The sequence below is a fragment of the Anopheles stephensi genome, chromosome 3, assembly GCF_013141755.1.
Source record: "Anopheles stephensi strain Indian chromosome 3, UCI_ANSTEP_V1.0, whole genome shotgun sequence".
In the NCBI taxonomy this organism is placed as follows: domain Eukaryota; kingdom Metazoa; phylum Arthropoda; class Insecta; order Diptera; family Culicidae; genus Anopheles; species Anopheles stephensi.
In genome coordinates this window covers 74326757-74345533 of record NC_050203.1, presented here as the reverse complement: position 1 = coordinate 74345533, position 18777 = coordinate 74326757, and the positions used below count along the sequence as shown (strand labels likewise).

At 44.4% G+C, this 18777-nt stretch overlaps 2 protein-coding genes across 14 annotated transcripts in view; both read left to right on the top strand.

Annotated features, from left to right (window-relative positions):
- LOC118510739 (CUGBP Elav-like family member 2) overlaps positions 1 to 9623 on the top strand; it is a 280203-nt gene extending 270580 nt beyond the window's left edge. For 8 of the 12 annotated variants that reach the window (XM_036052957.1, XM_036052963.1, XM_036052961.1 and 5 more), the window contains 3 exons: positions 137 to 166; positions 2519 to 2677; positions 3252 to 9623. In XM_036052957.1, the coding sequence (XP_035908850.1) occupies positions 137 to 166; positions 2519 to 2677; positions 3252 to 3523 (461 nt within the window). In that variant the 3' untranslated portion in view covers positions 3524 to 9623. The remainder of the gene's footprint in view (positions 1 to 136; positions 167 to 2518; positions 2678 to 3251) is intronic. The other 4 variants (XM_036052964.1, XM_036052967.1, XR_004906058.1 and 1 more) reach the window with 3 other exon arrangements.
- A 4301-nt stretch (positions 9624 to 13924) lies between these two features.
- Positions 13925 to 17280, top strand: LOC118510738. 2 transcript variants are annotated; one of them, XM_036052954.1, is made up of 3 exons: positions 13925 to 14115; positions 14204 to 14273; positions 14354 to 17280. In XM_036052954.1, the coding sequence occupies exons 1-3, from the start codon at positions 14063 to 14065 to the stop codon at positions 15986 to 15988; spliced, it is 1758 nt and encodes a 585-aa protein (XP_035908847.1). In that variant the 5' UTR covers positions 13925 to 14062; the 3' UTR covers positions 15989 to 17280. The 2 variants fall into 2 exon arrangements, with proteins under 2 accessions (XP_035908847.1, XP_035908848.1); XM_036052955.1 differs by having other exon boundaries at positions 13943 to 14119.
- Positions 17281 to 18777: the final 1497 nt, after the last annotated feature.

Below are 18777 nucleotides of genomic sequence, written 5' to 3'. Positions count from 1 at the left end.
GTCGAAAAATTCCCGATTCGATCGCTCATTAACAACGACACCTACGGCACCACGTTGTCTCCTTGCACAACTCTCTTGTCCCGCCGAAAAACAAAAAACTCTTCGACTCTTCCCCGTGGTACGAATACATACCCAGCCGGTCTGTTAGGGAAAACAGCAACGTCAGGTGAGCCCCCAAGTACACCACCAGTGTTCTCTTCTTATGCTCTCTTCCTCCAAAATCCTTACCCCGCCCGATTGTTTTTTTTTCTGGAATGCTAGTTTGTTTGTTTGTTTTTCGGTTGGAATGAGGTGTTGATATGCTCCCTAATCGGGTTGACCGATCTTTTCACTTACCCACTCTCTCTCTTTCTGTTACATAGTTTTGTTTTACTTGCCCTCTGATCGTTTTATGGTGTTGTGTGTTTGGTTTTTTGTTATATTGTAATGGGCTTTAATGAAGAAAAAAAAACTTAAGGACGTTTGTAATAACCCATTTCTAATGTTTTTTAAAAGATTTATCATTTTTGCGTTTGTGTGTGAGTGTTTTTGGTTTTCGTTTGCATGTTTTATTTCTCTTTCGTAATTTTATCTTAATACATTGTTAATAACTCTTTTATTCCACACGTTTCAACCACTCGCTGTATGTATTTCGATTTGTTCGTTATTACTGGTTATGCTTTAAATGCGTGTTTCATACTCGTCGCTCTGCTGCCCGGTGCCAAGGCATAAACTACAACCATTTACAGCACATGACCCACCCTCCTCATGTGCTCAACTTCTCTTTCCTCGTAAATGTGATCAGCGGTCGCAACCATTAACAGAGCGCAAAAGGACGCAAGGACACATGTGTGAAAATTTAATTCAAGCCGCTCCCTTTCCAGTTCCAGTGAACCCTTTTAAAAATCGTTAAAAATTTAAAATGACGATAATTACCCACTTTACCCCGCGCCAGCGAGCCGCACGCTCATATCTTGCTGGTATGATGGTGATGATGATGGTGGTCATCATCCTCCCGCCGACGGATGTGTGTGGTAGTGTATAACTCGATATAAGTCATGCGGCACATCGGTTCACGCCGTTCATTATCGTCGTCCACGGTTCAGCAACACATCATTGCAGAATCGAAAGTAATGTATCCGTCATAACTTTACTGAAACTAAAACCCACTCCCCCGTTTTACGGTTACGTCGGGGTACGTCCGGTGGGGCGGCCACCGGATTCGATTGACGCGCGAACACCGCCCAGAGCTCTGCCGTCCTTTCGTTGCTACGTTGTTGCATGTGTTGCACACAGCTAGCCAGCCGGTCGTCGTCGTCGTCTAACTGTCGGTCGCGCGCACGGTACCACATAGCTACCTACTGAAATGAGTGGAAAAACTCACATAAAATTCATAAAAATTTAATTAGACCACCTCACCCTTCAAAACCGCCAGACAGCCTGACCAACTCCCGACCGGGGGAGGACTGGTGGTTGTCTGGGCGTAATAAGCACCGGGCAGAATATGCTGGGCCGGCTGCATCGTTAGGATGGATCGTTATTCGCAGTATGGCAAGTGCTTGAGTTAACAAAAAAACTGCTGCTACTGTTGCGAGTTTTCATGCTTCCTTTTTCTATGTTTGAAGAACGCTCAATAAAAGAATAATTTCTATCAGTTAATTTAAATTATTATTGAGCCATTCTAGCAGTCACATGCTGTGCACAAGATACAGCAGCTAAATTAAACGCGTTTTAAATTTGTTCTATCAATTTCAATACTTGTTTTATTCATGTGGACATTGTCATTAGAATGATGTGACAAGTGTGCGCAAGTCTTTGACGATTTTGGCTTTCAAGTCCAACACTGTTACCGTCATGTCATTTACCATTTAAACTCTGTATAATACGGACAACCCAAATACCGGATCAGTAGCAGTTTCGGTTGTTAGCACAAAAGGACCGGTATCAAATCTCATCCAGACCATCTGTCTCTCTCTTTCGAGGTTTCTGGCAGAACAATTCAAATTTCCACTCAATTGCATTCCGGCCAAAGTGTAATTAATTTCACATTAATTTTGCCCAACATATCTTTGCATGGCTTATTTCATTCTTCCACTTGCTTTACACAGAATCCAATCCGTTCGAGTTCTATTACATTGTAGTTTTTTTGTATTATAAAATGAGTGTTTTTATACATATATTTCGTCCGTTTTAATCGATACACACATTCGTTTCTCTTTCGTGTAGTTTTGCCCAGCCTTCTACTCAATAATGTTCAATACTCAATCTTATACTTACCCTCTGCCCCATTTTAGCGTTTTGTGTACTGGTTTTTGGTTCGGTTTTGGCTTGTACGCAAATAAAACTCATTTACCCTTGCCCCTTTAATACTTTACTGCATCCCGACTCACCCTCCCTCCCCCCACACCGGGGGTAAGCTTTAGCGATTTTACTAATAGAAGTTGTGTGTTCCAACGCTGTTTTTTTTTCTTATTCCTTCCTACTTTTGCATTTTGGCGGGGGCGGGCTTTGCTACCGATCACTCCGGGATAACACACAGGGACTACCGGTGCTGATACAGCTACCAGCCTGACTTCGTACGCCGCCTTACCGCAGTTTGGCGCAGCCGCAGCCACTGCAGCAGCATTCACCCCGACGCCTTTAACCACGCCGACGCTAGCGCAAGCGGTGGCTGCCGCCGCCGGAAAGCAGATTGAAGGTATGTATATACGCAAGGCGGCTGGCTTCCGCGCTATCCCCCTCCCACCTAATATCCTGCTTCACCCTCTGCTGAGGGCGCTGCTGAGACAGTGGTCCCACCTGCAAAAGAAAACTTGGGTTAAGGAGTAGAAAAGGAGTATCTTTCGTGAAGGAGTGCACAGTGGAATGAGAACATGACGCGATAGGACAAAATTATTTAATTTGAACTCACAGTTAGTTTTATATATAAATTATGTTTAATCATTCGCTTTCGGCGTTATGAAGTGAAAGTTAAGCTCAAATTACTCTTATGTCGTGTAAGGTCATGCACACATTTCACCGTGCATTTTCACACAACTTGCAATAACTTGTGGGCCGGCCCCCCTATTCTACTCCTTAACCGAAATCTTGATGCTTTGGTTCTCTTTCTGATAGTAGTTCTAGATATTGTTTAGTATTGGTCGCCTGCTTCTTTTTTTCTTTCTTTGGGAATAGTTTTAGTTTTAAGTTCCTCCTTACGATCCTCCCTCACAGCTCCACACATAAGATGCACTTATTAATCCGTTCATTTGTTCATCCTTTCATACGCCCAGGACCGGAGGGTTGCAATCTGTTCATCTACCACCTGCCGCAGGAGTTCACCGACACCGATCTGGCGTCGACGTTCCTGCCGTTCGGTACCGTCGTGTCGGCGAAGGTGTTCATCGACAAGCAGACGAACCTGTCGAAGTGCTTCGGTTTCGTGTCGTTCGACAACGTGTCGTCGGCGCAGGCCGCCATACAGGCGATGCACGGGTTCCAGATCGGTACCAAGCGGCTGAAGGTGCAGCTCAAGCGGTCGAAGGACGCGTCCAAACCGTACTAGGATTTGGGGCAGCTGGCGGCGACAGTGAATGCGCAGTTGCTCAAGTACTGCGCGGCTGCCGTCGCCACCGCCACCGCCACCATCATCGCAAGCGCAACAATCAACCGCGGCGGGCCGATTAATGGTGAGGCCGGCGGGAACAAACACACCACCACCACCACCACCACCAGCAGCAGCAGCAGCAGCAGCTTTGTCACCGCAAATAACCTCAAATTTACCACCAGCACCAACCGGGATCACAACACGTCGAGCGTCACAAGTAAGTCGTGAAGAAGACACGTGCGCGCGCAGGTGGATCGACGCAGCAACAGTACACCGACAGTTCTAAGACGAGACGCCACTATTGTGCCCTATATAGCGTACCTACCTACTACCGCTACTACAACAAACCGGACGCAAAGTCGACACTAAGCTACAGCCAGCAGCAGCCGCTGTATACTCTTAACAAGCAGAATGTATCGTATAAGTTTCGGTTATTTCGGTTTGCACGTACACGGGGTGTTTAGGTTGATGTTTAATCCACGGAAGAAAAAAAAAGCAGAAAAGGATAGGTCTCTGAGACACCGGTAGGATTAAGTTTTGATGTCCACACCTGCTAGCTGGTAGGGAAGTGGAAGGCACTACTAAGCTGTCTGATGCGTGGCGTTGCGATTTTGGGTGGCGTTTGAGGTTAGGTTTTGAACTGATTTTCTGTCACGTTATGGTAGTGGCCATTTTACTTTCTTTACTCGTTACACTCACTCACTTACATTTTACATCTTAAATGTTCTTTTTTTTGGTTTGCGTTGAGCGTTTTTTTTTCTTTTATTCATTCTTTTACCTTCTTTTACTACATTACTACATTATATTCTGCTTTGTTTTGCATTGATTTATCCTTCGATTGGATGTTTTTCCTTTGTTTTGGTATTGATTGTTGTTTGCTCCATCCTGCTGTTTTTCTTTTATTAGTAACACAGTTTTGCCTTTTTTTGTATAATTTTACGATCGGAGCACGATGAAGTAGATGAAAAAAAGAACATCTACTTCGATTAAGATACTGACCGTTTTTTATGAGAGCGCGGTGTATAAAGTCTGTTGAAAAATTGTAATCGTAAACACGACCAAGCTGTTGGTTCTTGCAAGTTTTACAGATTTTTCATTTCGCATTGGAAAATGCTTTTCAATTTAAGTTTTTGCTTTGGTAGACATTAAGAACAGCAGCAGCAGCGGCAGCGAGAAGAGCGATTTGCGTGTTTAATTGTTCAATGTTGGTGCGCTTCTTCACCACGTGGTTGAAGGCGCTTGATGAACAGAGCGTGATTTTTTGGTGTTCAATGCTCTTGAACCGATTTTGTTTTGTTTTGTTGTTGCATTCACTTACACACACACACACGCGTTAAACGTTTTTCATTGTTCAATGTTTCTTTAGACATTAAAAAAAAAATGCAACAAAACGCGCTCAAGCAAATGGCATCCGACAACAGTACTTTATACACCAAAACGTTACTTACAATTTAATTCATTTGATTTCGCTTTCATTTTCGTGCTAAGTTTGCTTTTTACTTGATAAAATTTCCAAAACAAACAAAAAACAACCATACTTTTTCCTTCTCTTCGAAAGAGAAGTCTATTGTTTTTACTACTCACACCTCACACCGGAAATGTGTGTATCGTTTAGCGAGTTTTAAGCGTTTTGTTTTCCATTCTTTTTTCATTCAATTTTTTTTTGCATATCTTTCTCATTTAAACTTTAACTCATTTACGTTATACATGGGCGCCCACATGTTGAGAGGAGCGTGAAGCAAAGAACTATAGTTCTATAACTTATGTCATGTAAAATGCCTCCCGAGATTTGTTCAACGGTTAGTGCAGGAGAGGAACAGGCGTTAAGCACACATACACGCACACGCGTTTTTTTTTGTCCAGTACATCCTTCTGTATCAGTGTGTTCCTATTGTCAATCATCGCACCTGTAGAGGAATTAGAATTTTGCGTATGTGAGTGGACAGCTCTGTGTGTGTGTGTTGATGTATCAGCGAAGAATCAGCGTTTGTTCGATGTGTTTCCCTACTCTTACCGCCCCTCGGTATGTGTGGAAAGTGGTTTCATTGGTGTGTCTGTGTCTGTATGTATGGCGTATCTGTGGATCCCATTGTACCCCGAGACCGACCACAAACGGCTGTATCTCGAACCGGCGACAGGCCAACCACTGCTTCTGCTCCACCAACAACAATCAATATTTGTTCAGGAAACGTGGCTGCTCTGTAGGAAGGAGAAAAAAACGAACACCGATATGTTGTGTGTTATTGCGTATTACATGTATAACTACTATTTATGTACAATCAGAATTAAATGTCATTTATTCATCCATCTGCAGCTCGTTTCGTCACATTTCCGACCCGACACGTGATCGTGACTTTGTCTGTCCCCCCAAAAAAAAAAAAAAACGCCTCAAGCACTGTCTGTGTAATGGACGCCAGGAGATCGATCGATGTAGCTCCGGGAGGGTTGCTGTGAATGCTTTGCCAAAAACCACCACCAGTCAGATCGCACGCGCATCGTCGTCGTGTTGAATATGGTTGATAATTATTATAATTTCAAATTACAGGCGTAATTAGATAAATTGATAGAGGAGGAGGACAGTGAGGGAGTGGGCCGCCAGAGTCCGATAACCACAAATGACATCCCGACCGTTGACCAACTTCGATTGCCACATTCGGTATAATCAGCTTCGGTTCGGTTTTAGCTCATATTTCAAAACCCGCGTGACCAACACCAACACCACGAACCCGGTTCGCCAAAACGCAGCGCAGCGGTTAAAAGCGTGTGTGTGTGTGTGTGTGGTGATGAATTTGTTGTATGGCCTCTCTGGTGTGCACGTCATCTGATCTCTGATCTGTATCGGGGCTGCTAGTGTGCTGCCAAAGGATATTCATATTCATCCACCTCAAACAGCATCCGAGATAGCAAAAGGGTGAGCAACAGGCCAGGCAGAGAGGGGCTTGCTAAATCCGGAACAAAATTTTCACTGTAATTAGTTGGCTGTTGGCCGTTGCATACACACACACACACACACACATACCCGCAACATACGCAACATCCGGTCGGTATCAATTTTCATTAACGCGAAATTAGCGCGAATATGAGTAATGTGTGGAACAGTGGCGAGCTGTGGTTTTGTTTGTTGTCGGAAGCTTGTGTTGTCACCCGGCGAAAGGTGGTCCTGCCTGCATCATCTTAGACACCACCACCAGACACGGGAAACGCGTGAGCCAATTAAATTCAAAGCAACAACGTGCAAACACAATAGCTCCATCACCAAGCCGAAGGAAATTGAGGTCAAATCGGGTCGACAAAGACGAACTCGCTGACGCGATGACCCGATGGATGGGGGGACTTGAGGGTTACAGTTACAGGAGGCTTCAATTTGAACAACACCCACACACACACACACACACGTGCGCCTTTGTCACCTGCGGACAACCACGGTCAAAATACACGCGGGGGTAATAATTTCCCTACGCGAGGTGTGAATGTGCGAGCGATAGGGCAGCGAGAGCGAGCGTGATAGTTACCTCTAATTTAAACTCCCATTGATTATGATTAATTATTTAATTATGTAAATCCGACAAACCAAACGCAACCGCCGACACACGTTTGTGGATTCGGTCCCTTCGAGCGGCAAATAAGGTGATAAGGAAGTGCGGTGCATAGGCGCTACAAACCGGCGCCTACAACAAACTTTACGGTGGGTTGTCGTTGCCCTAAACCTTCAGCACGCGGCGGCGTCGGGTTGATTAGGTGTTAAGTTTTGGCATCACATTCAATTAGCTACCCCGGTTGTGGGTGGTAGCGATGGAAATTGGATCCTTGCCCCGAGAATGCCTTTGAGATCCGAAAGTGAACCATCTCCTCCCATCAAGGGTGCAGTGGCGAAATAGTGGGTTCGTGTGTGTGTGTGTGTGCGTGTCACGGTTACTCAAACTCGTTAACATTTTAGCACATCGCAAGGTGCAGCAGACCCATAGGTTTGCCATATGGTGCAACTTTCTATTACAGATTTTCAATATCCATCTTTTTTATTTTTTTTTAATATTTTTTGTTTTTAGAAGATATGTAATACGGCCAAGAAGTTTATATGCTAAGAAAATATCACCAGTCGTAAAAAAATGTCTAAATTATCCAGAAGCTCAGTAAATCGGATTCGGTAGGCTACAACAGTGCTGTTTCTTGAGGATGTTTTGGATGAGTCGCCATTTTGTTCCAATTAATCGTCCTCTGAGAGAGGAACAAAGAGATATATCTTGGTGGACAGCTTTGGCAGCCATTTAGTTTCCATCCAGCAAGGAAGTTAGTATCCAATATCCATTTTTTCAATGATCAATCCTGAAAATGATTATACAAATATGGCAACCCTGGTTCCCTTGGGTCGATCGATCCATAAATTGGAGCTTCTTACTTTCACCTTCCTAGAGTTGTCTTCAGGAGGCAACTCAATACCGTCCGTCTGCTTGCTTGCTTTCGATTCATTCAATTCGTGTGCTCTATTGGGCGGCATGGCATAGGTTTCTTTCCATTATCAGTTTTAAAAAAATGCGAACAAATCAATCCACAACCACCAATAATGACTGAATAATATTAACCGCAAAAGGGGTTAATGAGGCGCTAATCCCAAGCCCATGGTTTTTGCGCCACTTGTTAACAGTGGGTGGTGGTGGGGTCGAATTCGGTGATGAGGGAGCGTGTGAAAAAGCAAACCTGTCCCCGTGTGTGTGCGTGTGTTTGTAGCTGTTAAATGTAGGATAAACCAATTTTTGGGCAATAGAGCCTTGCCGAACGAACGAGTACACGACGAGCACCGAGAAAACCTAGAGAGCCAGTAATCGCTGTACGCAAACGGCCCCGTGCTTTACGCGTGATTCGGATGTGTGTGTGTGTGTGTGTAGAGTGAATGTTAATGAATTTCATCGTCATTAAAAAAATGCCATCATTCAAACAAACTCCCCTTCCCCGTCATTCTTCAATGTACAGTGTAAAGAATACCATTGCATCCGTGGCAAGTGCAATTCGGGGATGAAAAGCAAAACGGCAAAGAGGGGAAAAAAAGCACGGCAGAAAACCAAATGTTTTTGTATAATTATATTCTAAACTCGTAACGGTAAGAGTTGCTTTCCGTTCCGTCGACGTCAAGGAAAGGCCACGTGTGTGGACAATTTCAGTGCGGAAACGGTGGCTTATCGAGCGAAAGCACTTATTTAAATAGCCCAAAACAAAACTAATTAATAGGTCATAATTGTTTACACACCTTTCACCTTCTTGTCTCTCGTTACTTTTATTATCGTTTTTTTCTTGTTTTGTTTTTTTTTCGTGTTATTTCATCGTTTTTGTTTTTTTTTTGTGCAGAACTGTTTTCACCATCGTCGTGTTAGATGCTTTCACAATGTTTCTTTTAATTTTCTTCTCATTCTCACTTACTATTATTATTGTAACAGCCTGTGTAATAAAAAAAAGATAAATAGTTAGGGTAGTTTAGTGTAGTTGTGCTCAGGCAAAACAAACAAAGGCGAGAGAAGGCGAAACAGTCCACCACAATCGCGTCGTGTCGTCGTTGTGCACCTAGTATGTTGGTGCTTTGTAATGTATGTAACGGAACCTTGTTCTATTGGTGTGTGCGTATGAGCTGTATCGAAGGGTGGGGATTCAAAACGGATAGCGAATGTAATAATACACACACAGGAAGGAGGAAAATTAGATTATGGAACAAAAATATCTCGTGGCAGCAAAAAACTAAAAAAAGGTGGGCAAGAAAGGGAAAGAAAAACTTTATGTAAAAAAAAAAGGAACAAGATTTAAGAAAATGTGTGTGTTAGTGCTTTCGTGAGGGGTTTTTTTTTTCGGAGGGAAAAACCAACACAAATAACAGACCCACAGGGAAAGTTAAAAATTCATAAATCAATTTTGCCCTTCCCCGAGTGGTTTAAGAAAAAAGGTGTCCGTATTGTAGAAAGCGAAAGGAAGAAAAAGAAACAACACACACGAAGAAAATGGGATAAGAGAAATACTAAATGTGCCAGTTTATAGAAAAATGTAAAATGAAAAATGGGAGAGCAGCGAAAAAAAACCAAACCACACAAAAAACAAACAGAAGAAAACCATTTGCGAAACAAACAAACATAAAAATTGTAATAAAAAAGGAAGAAAACAATGCAACACTGTTAACGAACGATTTGCTACGATTTGCAAGTGAAAGTGTGTGAGTGTGTGTTTGTAAATCAGAACACATTATTCGGTATAAAGGTGTGAATAGAGCGAGAAAAAAAACACACACACAAAACCGAAACAGATGTGAAAAAGAGTCTATTAGCAAAAAAAAAACAAAAGTAAAAGCGAGAGAGAGAAAAAAAATAGAAGAAAAAGAAAAAGGTAAAATTTTGGTTTAACAAAAAAAAACGAAAGAGAGAAAAAGAGAAAGAGAGAGTGGAAAAACTTAACTATATATTATATACACTAGGTACTTATATATGAATATATATATTATATACAACAGAGGGAGATAAAAGGAGGAAGAAAAAAACAAAGAAGAGAAAATGGAACACGAGAAGAAAGAGGAGTAGAAGGTAAAGAAAAAGTCCCGATATGTTTGTTTCGTTTCTTGCGGCCGTAATTGGGCATTGGGCCACAAACTTTTGTTTTCCCCCATCCCTGGGAGCTTTCCCCTCACCCCCCTCTCCTGTTATCACAAATCACTTGAGATGATTTGATTCGCGTAGCAGCATACAAAGAGTGTTATCCTTTCCCATCCTTCTTGTAATGGTTCCTTTTTTTTCTTGAAGAGCATGTGGTGGTTTTATGTTCTCGATTGAAGCTAGAAAAGGGGCGTTCAATAGCCTTTCCCCGAAAAAACTTTTTAACCCACAAAACAACAAAGCCAACAAAACCCTCTTTTTTAAATAAAGAGAAGAAAATAGGACCATTTAGTTAATGCGTTCCGAATGTTCGCCAGTTTCCCGGATCCTTTCCAAGGAAAAAAGCTGACCCTATCCATCCATTCCCTTCATTAATTCGTCCCCCACCCCTTATTCTGCCCAGCGGAGACTAATTTCTTATCCGACAATGCTTTGCTCCTTTCGCTTCTCTTTCGACTACTTCTGTGTGGCGCGCACGCCGGTACTATTATTTGTTTAGTTTGAAATTTGATAAGAATAAACTTTTTTTCTTCGGCAGAAAACTCGTGAAATCACAAACTGAAAACAAAAAGGAAAAACCGTGCTGTCCGTGTGTTGATTTTGCTTTTCTTGGCCAAGGGAACAGCAAGCGATCCGAAAACTCTAGAAGAAAGAAAATTCCGTCTGTCGCATTTCTGATCGGAAGGAAAACGACCCTCATCTTCGTGTGTTGAAACAGAAATGTCTGGTCCTTATTTGAGGCATCGGAAGACGTGACCGACCGGGTTGCTCGTCGCTGGCTTTGACTAACATTTCTTGCCGTGTCGTCGTCGTCTGGTGATAAATGATGCCGCAGAGTTTGGTGCGCGTGCCTGCTGCCCCCGGATCGGATATTGAAACTATCTATTATTCTTCAATTAGCCCCGACACCACTAGGCGGCAGCAGCCTCGAACTACTGGCGCGCCCGAAGACGTCCAAGCCGGACCCGCCCGGTGTATCGCCCTGTGGACGGAGAAGTATTCATTTGCATAATCACTAAATTAGTTCACCAATGGACTGTTATTGCTTCTTCGCATTTTCTGCAGGGATGCTGGCCAATAGTGCCGGACGACGATGGCGATCCGGCGAGAAGAACCACCCTGAGCGCCTGATGATAGCTTCCATTGACGTTTCGGGAAGGCTCAACAGACGGGACAACAGTACGCTTTCGCACCGTAATTGCTCTCTGGCCACGCCATCATTATGAGTGCTTTATAGGGCGCCTAACGTTGACATGGTCCTGGGCATCATCGTCCGTCCTTCGGAAGGTGGTGAACTTTTAATTACTCTCCTTCGCCTGTCTTCGGGCGGCGACCGGAATCCCTGTTTGCGACCGGGCAACATTTAACGGAGGGGAACGATACTACGGTTGTTGGTGGTGGAATTTTGTTTGTACACCGCGGCGCGCCCTCCAGAGCAGTGAAGGAGGCCTAATTGCTTTGTCTTCCAATTTTGTCCAAGCTTCGGAGCCTGGCTGCCGGTCGGCCGTTTTGTTGGTCGGTGGTGGTTGGTAAATGTTTCTTTTGATTGGATTAAAACCAAATCGAAAAACGGACGCGAAGCGCGGACCCCTTCTTTATGGAGCAGAAGAAAGGCAATCCTGGCACACGCGGCTTTGAATGGCAGTTGTTTTTTCGCCATTTTGTCGTGTTCCGCTGTTTAATCATTCATGGGCTTCTTGAAGATGGCCGCGCAAATGCACACATTTGAAAGTTAATAAATATTTCCCCTACCGAAGAAAAACAGCTTGTAGCGATCAGTTTTCGGAAGTTCTAGCTTCCTTTAAAGTTCGCCCGAAAAACGCCATCAGACGCGTTCAGCATCGAAACAGGGTGGCCACTTGATGCTTTGTTTTATCGTCCTGTCATGTGAGACAATTTCGGCCATTTTGGAGTCATTTTAATGGCCGTTTTTATGTTGCAGAAGCGGTTCAGGTTTCGTGAAATGGCGCACCGCCGAGAGGAGAACGCTTCTTCTTCTACGGATGGTTGTGTTGGCGGAAGTTCTACAGAGGACCCACTTACGACCAGTAAAAACGCGGCACGGCAAGAGTAATTGCCGGGACTCTTTAATACTTTGCGGTGAAAAGTGGACGGGTTTTAAAGAAGACACAAACCGGGCCGCCATTCTGCTGTGTGCATCGTCCACTTTACGTAGGGAACGTACGATGCACCGACGAGTGACTGTGGCCGATGCATTATTGAACCACCGTAATCAGCCCTTTCCATCAAACAGGGACTTGATGGCGGCAACTATTTCGGTTCATTGTTCGTCCCTCCCCACCCGTTACTTCCCAATTTTCTCGTTGATGAATATTACATGCGCTTCAAGCGCACGGTAACGTAACAGATTCTGGTGCAGAAAGTGCTTCCGATACTACTGCTCTTCTTCCTCGGATGGATGGGATGGAACAGAATAAGGGATGGCATTTAAAAAAAAAAGGACCATCTACCAGTACACATCGGGGAAGCTTCCTAAGCCAATAACTTGTGGTCCGTTTTTCTATTCCGGCTCGGCCGGGTTGGGGTCTGGGACTGCACCGAGAAGAAAGGCGCGTAGGACGACTGATGATCGAATGTCGTGACGGTACGTCATTAAGGGGACGGATGGACACACGAAGCGCAAAGATGCAACCGAACGCAATTAATGGCTACCTCCCCTGGCCAGTGGCACGCTGTGCTGTGCTCCATCCATCCACGGATGGCCAACGACTATTAGCGAGGACATTCATCGTCGTCGTCGTCGTCGTCATCATCGTCCACGTGGACGTCAGGTCAGGAATTGGGGCTGCATCGATTTATCAACTGCGCGGGGCCGATCGGACCGAACCGATGGGCACACAAGAACGGTGCGTTTCGGTTCGTTGCGAGTCGTCGTACAGCTAAATGGCAACGTTAAATAAAGTGAGTAATCAATAAATGTTACATTACAAGACCCCATTCTCCTTCCGCTTTCCCGGGAGTAATTGGCCAACCCGCCGGGAGGCAAATCGACCGGAGTATGACTTTGTTTGGAGTTGGTCACTTCGTTGTTTGTACGCCCTTTTTTTTAGCAATTGTTCTATTTAACATTCCTTGATGAAGGGGGAAAATGTATTTGTCCTCCCCCATCAAGCAGTTTGTATTATTAAGGACAACGATGCTTAGGAAAATTTTAAATTACAATTTTTTGTCTTTAAAAATTCATTTACCATAACTCACGAGGCGGTGAGGATGACCACCAGCAATGTATCGGAAAAGCATTGGACTCTGGACTGGACTCTTAAACGTAGTTCTTTACCCCATACAATCACGTGCGGCTTAGATAAGGGAGTATCGAGGTATCGAGGGGTATCGAGTGAGCGCGGTAGATCAATCAATCGAAACGAGCAACGATATTAATATTTCAACTGATGGCGATGCTTCCGATTCGATTGCCATCGCTATAATCTGTAGCGTTTCAACGTGGGAGCGGATTTTTTTAGCGAATGGAACTTGTTGCTGTTTTATCCTGATTAAAATAATTTTTCTGTTACAAAATTAATCCCAAAAATGCATCATCAGCAAAATAAGCGATATTTTAAATTAATTTTCCTTCACAAAAACATCGCTGGATGACAAAAAATAGAAGCGCGATCGTGTGAGCATGCGCAAGCAACGCACACCGATCGAAGGAAATCACTCGCGCGCCCTCTAGCGGCAACCGCTGAAGCAGGATGACAGTTTCGACGAAAAGCGGTTTTCAATTTTGTAACGATTGTTTACAATACAAACAGACGAAGCGTTCGCACGCCGTGCGCGAAAGTGGATTTATTTGTTGTGGATATTAATTTTAATTAGTGTTTTGTGCCATCGGAAACGAATTGTTGCTGCGCAAATGGATCGTGACGCCTCGAAATCGACCCGCAAGGATGAATCGAACGGTTCAAAGTAGGTAAACAAAAGCATGTGCTTTGTTCGGCCGGCTTGGTAGCAACAACTGATTGACCCAACAATGCCTTGGCACCCTTTTCCCCAGGAATGTAAGCATTCTGCCCGACGACAAGCAAATCGCTGCTCGATATATACAGTGGAAAGCTCTTATGGACGTATGTATTGAGCGAGCCTCCAGTAGGGAGCCAGGGCGATCAATGATCGGGAAATGTAATTTTGAACTTTTGTTTGCTAGAAATATGACAAACCGAACCAGAACGATGATACGGGAATGGCGATCGATGATGCGCTGGAGGTTTACCATTGTGGTGGCGCTGACGCCGACCAACAGCCGCCCTCCACCCAGGAAGAAGCACTCGAAGGCAGTGATGAGGAAGAATTGCCCAAGGCGGAAATTATTCGCATTTATACCGCTATCGAGAACGAAGTTGCTGCCGCCATGCAGCAACGGACCACCGAATGGAAAGCCAATGGGCTGGAGCGCATCTTTAACAGCAACTTTTCGCAGAGCATAGATTGCGTACAGAAATGGCTGGAGCAAAGTGAGCTCGGAACGGGCAAACAGGTGACGCAGGAGCGTGAAACACGGTTCACCGAATACAGCGGAAAGACGCAGATGGACGTAACGCACCGGGAGAACGTGTCGGTGCTGAACGAAGCCGAACGCAAACAGCTGACGGCCGAACACAGCTCGAACTACGAATTTTGTGACAACGACCAACGACGGGTGATCGTACGGCAGATCGAGAGGACAACCATCTCGTCCTACCTTACGGGGGATCCGCGCATATCGAATGGAAGCAGTGCGGGCACGATGCTACCGATGCTACCGATGGACAGCTTTTTCGGAAACATGACCACCTTTACCCCGTTCAAGGTTCCGGCTGCGATCGAGGAACTCCGAAGTGCCGGCGGCCGGGATAGACATCAGATGCAGCAGCAAAGACCACGCCCGATTAACATCCCCTCGAGTACCGGTACATCGTTGAGCAAGCTGCTGGAAAGCTCACTAAAGCTAGTACCGAAAGCGCGCGTGGAACAAGATTTGCCAAAGCCACAAAAAGCTGCACCAAGAGCACGCTTTAAACCGGTGAAAAAGGTACAGTGGCGTCGGAAAGTGATCAACGACACGTCTTCTAGCTCGGAATCGTCCTCTTCCGCTTCGGAATCGTCCGGACAAAGTTCGGATGAATCATACAAACCGAATTATACAGTTAAAACCATCAAAAGGGATACTGACAGGAAGAATGCAGCTAGAACGACCAAACCATCCTTCCAATCCTCGTCCAGCGACACCAGTAGCTCCGACAATGCGGCACACATAACGATATCGGACTCCTCGTCGGGAAAGTCGTCCCATTCGATCAAGAAGACAAAGCAACCGGGTGAGATCCAGCACCGGACGGAAACATCCGCTGCAACCGGTGCTTCTGCAGCGGCAAACCGATCACCGGAGGAGAACACCGAACAAAGCAAGCGATACCCGTTGCCACTCAACTACCGGCAAATGTTGAGCGTCAATGGACGCTGCCGGTACAAAACGGACGGGACCGTCATCTATCGGCCCAAGCCCATCCATCAGGGTTTATCGCGGAATGCGGAAAAGATTCTCATCCAAAGGCAGGACCTTGATCTGTCCGGCGTAAAGGGCACCGCAAGGCGCCAGAAGTTTGACAACTTTTCCCGCCGAACGCATCCGAACTCGGTGCTCGTGTACTATATGACCGATTCGGAGGCGGACGAGCAGGACGTAACGGTGGTGCAAGATGGCGAAGAGGACGAGTCATCGGACGATGATGATCCCATACTTAGCTTTAGACCGGAGCTATGCATACTTACGTTTTTCAACGACGAATCGCAAAAGAGCTGAATGGTAAATCGGTAGTACGGTAAATGTTACTGTCCCTTAGCATAGACATTTGTTGCAATTTGTATGCGTTAACGCTCCGCTATGTACAAGAAGCATTACGGACCCAATCTTTAAGAAAGTTTATCCAGAGTAAAAAGGAAAACGCACAACTGCTTGTTTCCCCCACTGCCTTAATCCCCCGGTGGCGAAAAGAAAAGCTGTTACCAAAACGGACACACAACAGTCAGGGAAAAGAACCAACAATTTAATGGCATCTTCTAGAGAACGTACCATATCCATGCCCGGTAGCAAGCTAGTGATGGGTCATTCGACTCTTTTTCGACCCGGAGTCGAGGTCGTTCCTATGGGAATCGAGATAGACCCGTGGGTGGAACGATTCCGGGTCGCTTACGGATGGTTCCGACGCGCTAGGTTCGAGTCGACCCACCCATCGCTATAGCAAGCGTCGTACTGCTGGAAGTTAATCTTTCCTGATTTATGACAAACTTCCACTGGCAGCGAGCGCCTGCTGTCTGCAACCACTTTGCTACACAACATTACCAACACCTGCTTAGCATTACATCTGTTGTTAAAAGCAAATAATGTGAAAGATGGCAAGGACATTGTTTGAAGAATAATTTTAAAACATTCTACCCGAACCACACGGAATAGGGTTTAACGAAACAACATGCCCCTTTATGCGGTTTCCGATTTCGGTTTTGGTTTAACGGATTTGGTATCCGCATATCCATGCAATCTGGCTGCTGCTGCTGCTGTTGCTGCAGGCCATGTGGAATTTGATTTAGATCGGCATGTAGTGCAGAGCGTGTGTTCATGTTTGCAATCGGTGTGCTGTTCGATTTGTGGTGGGATTGCGCTTGTACGTTCGCTCATCCCTCGCCAATGTTACAGGTGGGAATAGCAATCGTTTTTTACTAGAAAATGACAAACGCCTAGCGTTGGTTCTGCGTGCTGTTGGCTGGTAGCGTACATTGAATTTCAAGCATTATTGCACTGTGAGACGCATACAGTTGCTTCCAATTAGATTGGGACACCTTGAAATGTAGCCTATGGTAGAATGTTTGCTATCTTCTGAACTCTTTCAATTGATGAATTCGTGAATAAAAATTATCCAAATCCATGCATAACATTGTCTAAAGATATGGTAAATGCTTTGAATTAGCTAGCTCACATTACAAATTGTACTCTTAGGACTCATTGTCGTATGGATCTCCAGGTCATTTGTGGCCTTAGTACTAGCTTAGCTTCAATGAAATTTCAATAAACTATACGGTTAAGTCGAAACAGTTTAACGATAGAATAAGCTATTTCTGAAAATATCCAACTACTTTAAAATATTGTTTAACGGAATATTTGCGTAATTTCTATTAAGCTAGAATAGAACTAGAAAAGCTAGGAGTTAGCTAGAAATAGTATGGTTGCATTTGAACTCCCTAACCATGTTGAAGTCAATTAATGTCACATCAAACATAAAATCACATCACATTCTCAGTTCAGTTGATTTATTCTTATTGCGTTTGAATGATTTTCTCGTTTTAGTGCTCTAGTTGTTGGCAGCCAGAGTTTTCCGAATGTTACAATTAAAGATGCCCGAAATTTGAATGTATAGCCAGCCAATACGGGCAAAACGAGCCGAGAAGATAGTATGCCGTAAGGTAGAAGTAGAATTTCATAGGATATTTCTTGTTCAATGGTTTTATAGAATTATGACAACAAAAGATGGGCTTAAATCCAAGAGCCGGAAATGTAGTCCAAGGGAAAATAAATAAGCTCAGAATTAGAAGCTTATGGCGCTTGTGAAACTTACCTTTAAGTCGGTGGTCTTCCATAACTAGAATAGACTCTAAACTACCTTCCATACACCGTAAGCCCACAGAGCAGACTTCTATCGAGTGATGTTTCTTTTCTATCAATTATTGGTCAAGGACGGTAGTTATTCCGCTAGCCAGATCGAGAAACAACTTAAGACATGTGAACATTCCTGTTTATGACTTCGATGGCTAGCAAGGACTTGTAGATGTTTGTAGAATACCTAAAGGAACGTTGAATATGTAAACCCATCGTGGACAGTTAGGGCTCAGAATGTCACCAATAGCAAGCGCCTCAATTTTCCAGTGTCCCGCATTACATGTGCGCAACTGTATACTGAAAGCTTTCGCGTAGAAAAGCTCACAGCGCGTCGATTGGTTATTTCAAACAGATAGATATTATTAGTTATTGACGAAAAACATTAAATTTGTGAATAAAATGTTGAATAGAAATCAGAATCCATTTAAACAGACATTTAATCTGTTATGTAGAATACTAATTTCTTTTTAAAAGCGACTGTAGGACCTGGTTACGGTATCCGTACCAGCAATTTCTGCCAGCATTGCTCCACACAAAAGGAACACCGTTGTAAATCATGCGTAATCGATTGCTGTGTGCTGCAAGGATTAGTACGGATACGACTCTCCCACCATCGATTCCAGCCCAGCCCCCCAGGACCGATGCCGTTGTCTCCTCGCTTCTGCTGTGTACTTCCGGAGTGGCAAGTATCGTTCAGGGTTGACTTACTGCACCGATTCTTCCCGGAGGGCTCAACCGTTCCATGCTTCCGCAAAACACAATCAGGCTGGCCAAAAGCGCAAGCATTAATTTATCACGACAAAATGATAAATGAAGCTAATGCGAATGGGACCGGGGCCGGGAGTCGATAACACACCATATCGATCCTGTGTGTGTGTGTGTGTGTGTGAGGTATTTTAACCATCATTGGAACGTGTGACTTAAAGGTAAACTAGGTCAAC

Excerpts from the sequence above, each read along its gene's own strand:
- LOC118510738 (XM_036052954.1), top strand. The coding sequence starts at position 14,063 with ATGGATCGTGACGCCTCGAAATCGACCCGCAAGGATGAATCGAACGGT. Across the intron at positions 14,116-14,203 it reads GATGAATCGAACGGTTCAAA|GAATGTAAGCATTCTGCCCG; the intron begins GTAGGTAAACAA and ends CCTTTTCCCCAG. Across the intron at positions 14,274-14,353 it reads AGTGGAAAGCTCTTATGGAC|AAATATGACAAACCGAACCA; the intron begins GTATGTATTGAG and ends TTTGTTTGCTAG.